General features: G+C 29.7%; 2 protein-coding genes across 2 annotated transcripts; both read left to right on the plus strand.

The window, feature by feature from the left end:
• Positions 1-229: 229 nt before the first annotated feature.
• On the plus strand, positions 230-1956 carry LOC123668475 (OCIA domain-containing protein 1-like). Its single transcript, XM_045602204.1, has 3 exons — positions 230-325; positions 1478-1604; positions 1751-1956. Exons 1-3 carry the CDS (start codon positions 230-232, stop codon positions 1954-1956), a joined length of 429 nt encoding a protein of 142 aa, XP_045458160.1.
• Positions 1957-2285: 329 nt separating this feature from the next.
• Positions 2286-6552, plus strand: LOC123669054 (OCIA domain-containing protein 1-like). The gene is made up of 6 exons (XM_045602717.1): positions 2286-2445; positions 2511-2637; positions 4117-4291; positions 5089-5237; positions 5453-5564; positions 5762-6552. Exons 1-6 carry the CDS (start codon positions 2377-2379, stop codon positions 5853-5855), a joined length of 726 nt encoding a protein of 241 aa, XP_045458673.1. The 5' UTR covers positions 2286-2376; the 3' UTR covers positions 5856-6552.
• Positions 6553-11627: the final 5075 nt, after the last annotated feature.

Below are 11627 nucleotides of genomic sequence, written 5' to 3' on the forward strand. Positions count from 1 at the left end.
TTTATTTAGTCTTTGGAAATAAAGTGTCAACGACGGCTTCGGATTTTCATTTTATTACTGGCTAGATAAGAATTAGACGAAAACGTAGTTAAAAATATGTTTCGCGTTATTTCAAATCTGTTACAAATACGTTTAAAACAATGAAAATTTTTAATTGTGTTCTATATTCATATTTGTAATAAAAAATTATGGCCTTTCTACTTACTACCATGGAGTGAATGAAACAGGAATGGTTGAAGCCAATAAAAAAGGAAATGAGGAGGACGAGTGTGATGTCGAACCTAAATGGAAATGTCCTCCAGCAAAGAATGTGACACACCCACTGGTTGGATAAACTAAATTTTATTTTACAATAATATGTTAGACATATATACTTATTGCTTTTACAGAGTTAATATTTATTTTCTTAGTAAATTTATATATAATAAGATGCTTGAATTATTTTAAGGATGATATTAAATTATAACCGCCCCAAATTATTTTTAACAATAACAAATCTGTCAAAACATGCCCATAATTGCATTTAATGTGTGTCCCAATAAATAAGCTACAAGAAGGAAGTTTCAGCCCAGTGTAGTCTTAATTTTTACAAGTTTTAATAACTACTGTTTATTTGTATAGAATTGAAAACGTTCTTTCGACACAATTAAGTCCTATGTAATTAGTATTAACAAGATAAATTCTTAAATTGACAAAATATATATTTGAATCAGTAAGATATCTACATATAATAAAATGGTAGGAAAGTCAAAACTGTACATTGAATATTTTTTAAAAGTATACTTGGAGTGTGATCTACAATCGATATCGAAGCCAAAAATATAGTTTTTAGAATTTTTGTCTGTTTGTCTGTTTGTCTGTACGTATGTCCGGGATAAACTCAAAAAATACCGAATGAGTTTACTTCAAATGTGGCACGAATATAATTAAGAAGTCGGTTCAACATATAAGCTACATATTATCATGCTATCACCTACCAGGAACGAGCAGTGAACCTTTATTTCCTCAACGCATTCTGTAACAACGTGTAATCTAACGACGCATATTAATTAAATGTTGTTGTTATTATGTTCATAACCATGCTATAAGCTAGCTTTACACTATAAATATCACGCAATATAAGTAACTTAGGCCGATAAACATAATTAAATGAATATAAGTAGTATCAAGACAATTTTATAGCAGCGCCATCTATGAGATTACAAAAACATCATCATCAATCCCTTTTTGGATATAAATAATTTAAATTTGATCACGTAGGCGAGGTTAATAGTTGTTTTTAAAAGTCATAGATGAAGATGTGCATTTTCTTCTTAAAATTGTATTGTTAATTCGTTTCAGAGATGAGCAACACAATCTATACATATAATAAATTATAAAATGGTAGGAAAGTCAAAACTGGCTGGGCGGGTCGCTAGTATATAATAAGTTTACGGTAATTCACAATTACTTAAAAATATTTTGAATTCTCTTTAAGCGTTACTATGAGTTTACGCCAGAGGAAATGAAAGCGCTTGAAGAATGCGACAGAGAGAGTTTCTACCAGCGCTGTTTGCCCTTTAGCACAGTTTTTGCTGCCCTCACTTACGCTGGCGTAAAAAATGGTAAGAGACCCATAAAATAATGTCAAAGGATATAAACTTCATAGAAGTAAGAAATTAAGATTATAACATTTTATCTATTTGATTTTTTATTTTAATTTTTCTAATTCACATTCTGACTTTCTTACTTCTCTGAACATTTTTTCTAGGTTGCCTAAGAAGAAGTCCACATTTCGGTGCAATACCCAAGGTTACATTAGCCGCCCTCGTCGGTTATTTCTTTGGACGTTTATCGTATCTCCCAGAGTGTGATTTGAAACTTCGTCAACTACCGCTTAATAGTCATCTTGGAAATACTATGCGACAGTATTATTTAGAAAATAATCCGCCTAAAGATCCAAAAAAATCTAGATGATTTGGTTTCTGAAGATTTAAGACTAATTAAATAAAATTTTCTTTATCAACATTTTCGATTCTTATAATTTTCTTTGTTAGTTCTGAAATAATAAAGAAATAGTTTCTTATTGATTAATAGAATATATTGAGGATGTGGATACTAACTTACGTTTTTGAATAGTAAAAACATTGAGTATAATAATTTTAAAGCTGCTAAATACGGCTTACTTTGAATAGTTTTAAATTCTCGCTCCTAAATTGCGTATTTCAAAATGGCAACTTCAATCAAGTATCAATTTCAATTTATCAAAACGTTGTCAAACGTCAGATTATATTTAATACATATATAATATTTATCTTTTGTCATTCGTTTGCCGAAATCACATTTTGACTTTTGAGTTAATCACATGAAATAAGGTCGGTATAATCCGTTAAGAATATGAGCGACACAAATGCATTCGGCTATGAGGATGGGGCTGCTACTCCTGGAGTTCAGCGCGGTTCTCAGGTAAGGTTATGTTCGTGAGAGCCGGTGAAATTAAGAATTGATATTTATATAGAGTTGTTGTTCAGGCGCCGTACAAGTTCTCACCGGAAGAACTCCGAGTCCTACAGGAGTGTAACACTGAGAGCTTCATGCAACGCTCGTTGCCTCTAGGCACTACGTTTGGTTTAACAGCGTATTTTGGCGTTCAAAGAGGTCAGGATATGCATATTTAAGCTTTATTTGGCTAAATAAAATAGTTAATATTGGCGCTTTGAAATATACGAAGTTTTTTTTTGTATATAACTATACGGAACATGCGATTTTAACCGTCTTTATATTGGTGCTCTATTTGTAAATGTTGAACTGATGTGTTTATAAGTATAATGTTCCTGAATATACAGGCTTTCTGAAAACTTAGTCCGAAACATCCCATGATATTCTATTGTATTCCCATAGGTAATGAAAATAATGTTGCAATTTTTTAAATAATTTTTCATCACAATAATATTATATGCAATTTATGTTCAAGTTTGCAAATTATATTTTTATGCATTGCTATATATAATACAAATTATTTATTTCAATAAGGTATAAGATATGTTTGTTATTTTTAAATGAAACATTGATGAATTATGCTAGCTCGACTACTGATATAATGGCAGTTTTTACTTTTTAAACAATTTGCCATTTATATTTTACCTTAACTTGCTAATCTATACCCATTCTAATTGATATCAATTCTAATAGAAAACAACTAATCGTTTGTAAGCTAACTTAATCAAAATATACTAGAACAATACTGCTTTATTCTAAGCTTCGTGTGTTTTAAATTATTATTGTCTTGTTAATGTTTTAAGTTATAAAATATTTCAACAAGTCTTTACTTTACTTGTGTTGAATGTAAATTTTTAACAAATATTTAATTATTATTGTTTTAATGCTGTTAAATCCGTTGCTATTTCTCCTTTTACATCATTATAACCTTCCTGAAAAAACCTGTCAAACGTAAACTTTAAAAATGAAGTTAAAAATAACACTATTGGCTTGAAACAGATTATCCAAAACTTATTCTAAAACAATACCACATAAAACATATATTGTAAACCCATCTTATAAACTCTACAATCAATGATTCACTTTATGATGTTGATTTACATATTGTTTTATAATGTTTATGCAAATTTCACACAATATAATGAAACAATTTTAAAACAATTTATTATTTCAAGTGCGAGTTACCATTTATTGATATTGAGCAAAAATAGGCAAAAAGTTTTTTGTATGGCAACCCCTCTTAAATACTTATTTTATTTTAATTTCATTATTTATTAATAAGGGGGAAAATACAACTGAGTATTTTGTGAGTATTTCATGTGCCAACCAAAAAAAAAGCAAAAAAAAATCACATTTCTTGTCCTTTTTTGGGTTCTTTAAATATTTATTTTATTTTGTTTTTTTAGTATTTGTAGTTATAGTGGCAACAGAAATACATAATTCATGTAAATTTCAACTGTCTAGCTATCGCGGTTCTTGAGATACAGCCTTGTGACAGATGGACGGACGGACAGACAGACAACTAAATCTTAGTAATAGGGTCCCATTTTTACCCTATGGGTACGGAACCCTAAAAAGCTGTCCTTATAATGATGTTGATTACACAATTTTTTTACGTTTAAACCTTTTTATGTACAGGTACCTTCAAAGCAAATCCTCGTTTTGGTGCGATTCCAAAAGTGACGTTGGCCGTGATCGTGGGCTACTTCCTTGGTAAACTGTCTTACCAGCAGGTGTGTGCAGAAAAGCTCATGGCGTTACCTAACAGTTATATAGGACAACTGTTGAGGGAGAAAAAGGAAGGACGGTCTGGGTAAGAGTTTTTAGGAGGCTTTAATTTCTTTTAATTCATACACACTGGACTGATTTAGTTGAAATTTTTTATGTACATTTCAATGGGTTCATGGATGGTTTGATAACACAATTGGACTCGGGTATGTGGCGCTGCTTTCTGTATGTCCGCAAACAAATTTCATGGCTACTATCCAGACAAGACCTCTACCGGGTCTTCTTTAGTTGTATAATTTAGCCTTGTTCTACCTCAAATTTACTTTCTTTCTTCACAATTCAGCCTGTAACATCTCACTACTGGGCCTAGGCCTCTTTCTGCCTTCTCCTAGGAGAAGGATCAGAGCTGAATCCACCACGATCCTCCATTGGGGGTTGGCGGATATATTACCTAATATGAGTAACGATCGTTACCACGTGTCTATGATAACAACCCCGACCGGCAGCTTAACGCGCTCTCCAAAGCACAGTGGGGAGACCGACAAGGAGGGTGTCTGTCCTCACACTCAGACAGGTACGAAATATTTGCATTTTAATTTAAATATCCATCCATTGTATTATCTATGTCAATTCTGCGACTATTTTATTATTTTCCGATTGAGTAATGTAGCATCTCAAGGAGTTCTTATATAAATTTTATGAAAAAATTAAAAAACATAATTTTAGAAAATTAGATGGTTGGTTGATAAGTAGAAAAAGTTATTATATAAAAGTTAACAGCTGTTGCATTTTTTTCTAAATATCGCGAGAAATAAAATATTAAAGTGTGCGTAGTACCTATAATAGGTTGGATAAATTTAATTCAATTTCTGTCTTTATCAGGATTGGGCCAAAACGAACACCGACCATGTTCGGTGCGACTTCTGAAGATGTTTACTCAGATGCTGGAATGGGAAGCTCCTTAGATTTGGACACGGATCGGCCACTGTTCAATGATGACAGCTTTAGACCAGGGTCTGATTCTGGACCAGGTGGGATATATATTTTTATTTAATAATTATATATATCGAAACAAAATGTAAGCTATATTTTAAGTTGGACAGAGTTAGATATGTGTACAAAATTTAATTAGTAGGTGAAGTAATTTCGGAGATTAGTCCAATATTAAATATATTAAAGTTCTTAATACATAAATAAACTAGGCAATCGTTTATAATATGGGTAATAATTTTTTTTCTCGTTCCAGCTTCAATTATACCACCTCCAGACAGCGCGTCATCAAAACCAACTTTGTCGTACGATGAACTACGTCGCAGGAATCGCGTAGAATACTCGGATGCGCGTCAAGATCCTTATAAGTGAGCATTTTATAAAAAAGAAAACTGATATTTATGTACTGATAAGGGTGATTTGAGGCACCCAAAGTGTATAAGATCACGTATTAGAGTTAAACTTTTGAAAGCTAAAAGGTTTTATGAGATTTATGAGAGACATAATGTAAGGCTTTACTCGGTAAATTATAGTTAGCCTAATTGAGAATCGTTTGTAATTACAGAATTGAACCAAACTCAGTGCCATCTGTGAGCAGAGCCCGACCGACTCCCCCACAATCACCATCAACGAACAAATATGGTGACGTCATGGAATAACAACACTCATCAAATTAATAAATGCTTCAATGTTGATTAGGATCGGTTAAAATACACAAACAATTGTATTTCTCGTAAATTTTAAATGTAATTGTTAAATTTTTAACACAAAATTTATATGAAGTTAGACCGCCAATGTAATTAATAGCAATAATTGTATTTAAAGTTAGACCGCCAATGTAATAGCAATAATTGTATTTATGTATAATTGGTTAGCAGATGTCTGGAGGTAGTTTACAAAAAAATAGTTAAATCCCGCTTTACAACATTTGAAAGGGAAATTGTTTATGGAAAGAAAAATTCAAGTATGGTCAAAATTAGTTGCTATCCTCGATAGATCTGTCTGAAAATTTTGTCCAAAAGATAAATAAATTTGAAGATATGTGCTATTTTTGAAAATGATCTCCTGATGTATGGAAATTTTTAAATAATATTTTGAACCAGTATTTTGCAAATGTTTCTGTCACAGCCAAACGTGCCTTTGATGCTTCCATAAATCAACTACTTACTTATTTTATGTAAATAAAGCAATATAGACTGATGTAAGAACAATTTATTATGAATGTTGTCAATTTCTTTAAAAAAAATTCCCAAGCAATATTGTTGGTACTCACGGATTTGTTACGTTAATTTGGTCTAGTTTTTTTTTTTTTTTTTTTTAGGTTAGAATCATGAAAATAAAGTAGATAAGGGTTGATTTTTTTGTAGTTTTCTTTCTTCTATATATCCTTATTTTTCTAAGTTATTATTTTCTATCACAGATAATATTTCATTGAAGTAGGGTACCGCAGGATATACATCATGTTCGAATCTGGAAGTAAATACCTCGACCTTTCAGAAGATCCTGTGGTGAATAAGGTGAACAGAGCTGGGGGGATTGGGGGTAGGGTTGGCAACACCTTGTGATGCTTCTGGTGTTGCAGGCGTCTATATGCTACGGTAACCGCTTACCATCAGTTGGGCCATACGTTATTGCCGACCATGTAGTTTTTATAGAAAAAAAATAGTTATCTTGTTGACTTATTGTTTTTAAAATTCTTGCATAGATTAAATTAACGCTAGATATCTTATAATTAAAAAGAAATATAGAAAAACATTCGCATGTCGCTATTAGTAAATAAATTTAAAAGCACATTCGCGTTGCTTACATAATTTAATTATATTTTATACTAGGGTTTAAGAATAAAACGCACAGCTCAAATGAAACACGTATTTCGAAACACTTTATTATAATAATGAAATAAACTATTTTGTCTCCCGCTAACTATAAACAATCTTTCGGCTAAATTTTTTATCACAACTATTCGGCAGTATAGACACTGCGGTCTTGATACTAGTGTAATTATCACGCTCTCTTTTTCTTGTATACATCTCCATTTTAATGGAAAAATTAAAGGTGAAGCGTATAAAACGATGTGACGTCAGTTAGGTACAAAGTCAGTGTAAATAAGCCGATAGAAAGTTCATAATCTATGACATTGAATGTAACAAATATAACTATATAACATGACTATGACCATCCCCAATTCTTAGAACATAATGTATTGCAAAAAAATTACACGATTCCTAAAAATGTGATGCTTTAAGAATCAAAAAAAAAAAGAAAGTTAAAATAACAATTAATATTTCACTAGCAAAAAAAAAACTTTCAAAAGTTTGTCAGAGTAACCCGTATTTTAATTGACTAGTAGGTATTATTTAAAACAAAAGTTAATTTGATTGAAATTTTTTAAATAAATGTATACCTACTGACTCGAGTATATTTTATTTTAACAACATAACTTTATACAATATGGTTGAAGTAAATTTAATAACAATTAAATGGCAATACAATATTGTCCCTAATGTCACTTGCGGGATTGCGCACCCGCTACGATTTGATGTTTGATGAGCAATGCTCAAAATATTTAATATAGACTTACATTTAAACTTGATGTCTATAATTAATAATCATATTAGTTTGACATTAACTCATGTAACTAGTATATTAACATACAAATTTAAATTCGTTTATGACTAAAAAAAAAAATTAAAATAAATTATTCAATCGATTTACAACTTCAAATAAAATGATAATTTCATATTATATCAGTCACAAAAGGTATTTAATATTAAAACAAAAATTTATATAATATTATAAATATAATTATGAAAACGATATCACCATTTGTAAAATTAACTACAAAATTCTATAACTAACAATAAATCTATAACTTCAACTAAACACGATGGGATGGTCAAAAATTTCAATGGTTAAAATGAGAGAGTTTTAGGCTGTTTCTTCATTTGTCTGCGATAGCGATGCGACAACTGCGCAATATCGGAATGTAGAACCGAAATATAAAATGACATCGCAAATAGTCGAGCAGTAACACTTAAGGATTTCATTGACTAACCACAAAGATAGTTCTCAATATGACGATTCTATTGAGATAGCCGTTAGTTTTTATGCTGAGAATATTGTAATTATATTTCAACATCCGTATCTTATGGCGACAAAACAAGAAACAGCCTTAACGTTACGTAGAGCTGCGTTATAATTTCGCACTTTGCTTTTTTAATATCAAACACGATAATTGAATAAATATAAAACAAATTATAAAAATCATTCCGTCTTGTGATATGCTTTAAAAAAAAATAACAAAATCATATAATTATTTAATAATCATAAGAATATACGAAGAAAATCAATTCTATACACAATATTCCCTTGACCATTTTCTAAACTTAATCTACTAACTCCTTACTCATATACATTTCTAATTGAACCTATTTTGCACTAATTTAGAAATTAAAATGTCATTATTAACACAAAAAGCAAAGTGCGAGATATTTCATAAAGCTACATCCGCGCAGCATTACTTACTACAAAGAATAAAATATATATTGATATCCACCCATAATTGCACAATAAAATTAACCGACAACGTAATATACAAATTACTATAAACATTTAGTAAACAGTAAACATACAACAGAAAAAAACCTAACATTATGTATATAGGTAATTATTTTATTAGTACCACAATTATTATATACAAGATTATATTTATTTACATCAGATATGGCATCCGGAGCAATTTTATTATTTCTACAAATTTCTTTTGATAGATCTACACACTGACAAAACATGTATATATTTTTATTACATCTACGTTTAAATAAATTAACTCATTATATAACATCTACCTAATCGTTCACAGTCGCAAACAATATTTAATAAAACCTTAATATACCTAGTTACTCATATTGAGTAATTTATAAAATTAATATAATTTATAGAACCAAAAACAAAAAAAAAAACTAATATTACTATGTAAAATATAAGTCATAAAATAATTTACAGTCATCTATAAATTCATTTTTGATAATAGCTATAAAATTAAACTAAACCATTAATTGAATAAAATTCACATGTGAATTGATATTAATAAAAAAAAAAAAATATTGATGGTAACATTTTTTTTTTTGATAACGCAAGTTCACAACGCATCAAAATAAACAGCCATTTACCAAAAAAAAAAAAAAAAAATCGTAGTCTGGATTACAGAGAACCGTCTATTTTAACAGAACATTGCTTCGTACCAATGAATGTTATTAATGCGCTTACTCCTAACACTTAACTATTCCATATTGAAGATACTACATACATTAAATGTTTATGGTCTAAGATCCGAAATAGACACGACCTTCAAAAATTTGCTTAACGGATGAAACTTATTTAATATCTACTGAGCGCTGTTCGCTCCGAATACAATAATATAAGCCAAAATTAACCTCTGAGATATAATAATAATAACGATAATATAGGTTGTCTGTGAAAGCCTCCGGGCGGTGGGGCTAATGCGTAAATACATTTCCCAGTGAGGAAAAAAAAGGTCTGCGAAAAGTGTAGTTTGAATGACGAATATCGATATAGATACTATATCGATAGCCTCGCTATCGATATAGTGTTACGATTAATTTTTCAACTAAATTAAACGTAAAATAATTGTTTTTCGTTAAACAGATAAGTGAATGTTGTTTCTACTTCGGATTTCGTAGTTACATAAAATCAAGATAATAAAAATAACACCGAGTGTTGTCGAAAGATTTAAACTTTTGAACTCGTATATACCATGTTAGTAAAAGAAAATAAAACAAATACACGTATATACTAATATTCTACGAAAAAACATAATTATTCTAATAACGTTCTACGTATTATGAAATAAATAATTAAAATAAAAAAAAAACCTCACATAATATTATTCTAGAACTTTTTTCTACTCTTAAACTCTTAAATCTCTATAGGCTGTCAATTTTCATGTTTATTTTAATTATATTATCTTAATTGTTTAATTTATCGTAGACATAAAAGATAGACGTTAAGGACCTTTTCTTTCGATTGTTTGATAAACATTATTCGTACATTACGTTACAGATAGACTATCAGAGATTTTACAAGCAGAAAATAATACAGTCAAGTCTCGCGCTTCAGTCTGTAATACAGTTAAGTCTATTTTGCCTAAACTTACAAACTACAACTTTGGATTTTACAGATTACAAATACAAATATCTAAAAGCTAAAGTGGAATTTGACAGTGAAACAAAAAAAAAATCGGTAACGAATTGAGACTTTATCGATAACTATCATTACAACCCTATTACACCGTACCGTCGAAAAGTGTTTTTTAATATCACAACAGTACTAAGCGCAATTTATAAGTCTACATACTACATTTACTATCATAAGGTTAGTAAATCCATACGTTGTAGTTTAGTTTTACTTCTTCCTGATAAAGCCTATCTGTAAGGTATGCACGAGATAAACTTAATCAGCAACCCAATAGGCCCTAATTTTCTTATCATTACATATTTAAACTTATTAAATAATAAATTAATAATCATCACGAAAGCTAATAGTCGATTACATCTAATATACATACATAGATAAGATAAATTACTCAAAACTTTTCAAATATACTTTAAAATTCGGATTCGAAAGATTTCATTGATATTCCATATTACGTATAATTTTTTAAAGATAGATTGGTCGAATTTTAAAATATTGGTGTACTTTAATTTAAAAAATTCGTGTGTAAGTATATATTAGTGTAAATAATAGAATTATGTATCTGCGTGGTCCAAGATCACAGAATTGTAAAATTTAAAAATGAATCAGAACATTTATATGAAAATTTGGACGTTATCATTGAATGGATTATTTTTAAAGCACTCAAAAAAATTTACTTCTCAAAGATCTGCATTGTTTCCTAGTTAGGTAGTATCTACCCTAAATTAGCGTTCGGAAAACTTTTGAGTACATTATCCCAGTGTTAAGTAATATTAAAGGTACACCGTGAAATAAACTTTAATAATAGAGATGTTTTCGGAATTTCCCATTTATTCCAACTAATAACAACATCTTTACTAAGTTACTTTAAAATTGGCCCATTAAAAAAAGGGGGGTTGGGTTTTAACGGCATAGGTTAAGATGATGTTAATAACATAATGCAAATGACGTTTTATAGCCATTGTCATATACAAATATGTATATTAACTATTAGTTGCCAATAGAGAAATAGAAAACTAGTGATGTACCATTCAACATTGTTAAGACGAAGTAATATTTCATATTATAAATTTTTTCAATTTTAAATTTAGACATTTCATAAAGCTCGATAAGTCTTAGGGTAGGGACAACGTGTATAGATATACAAATATATGTGTACAATTATATTAAACTATTATCATTTTCACAGTCATTCATTTCGATATATACCTAATCTT

The sequence above is a fragment of the Melitaea cinxia genome, chromosome Z (assembly GCF_905220565.1).
Source record: "Melitaea cinxia chromosome Z, ilMelCinx1.1, whole genome shotgun sequence".
Lineage (NCBI taxonomy): Eukaryota > Metazoa > Arthropoda > Insecta > Lepidoptera > Nymphalidae > Melitaea > Melitaea cinxia.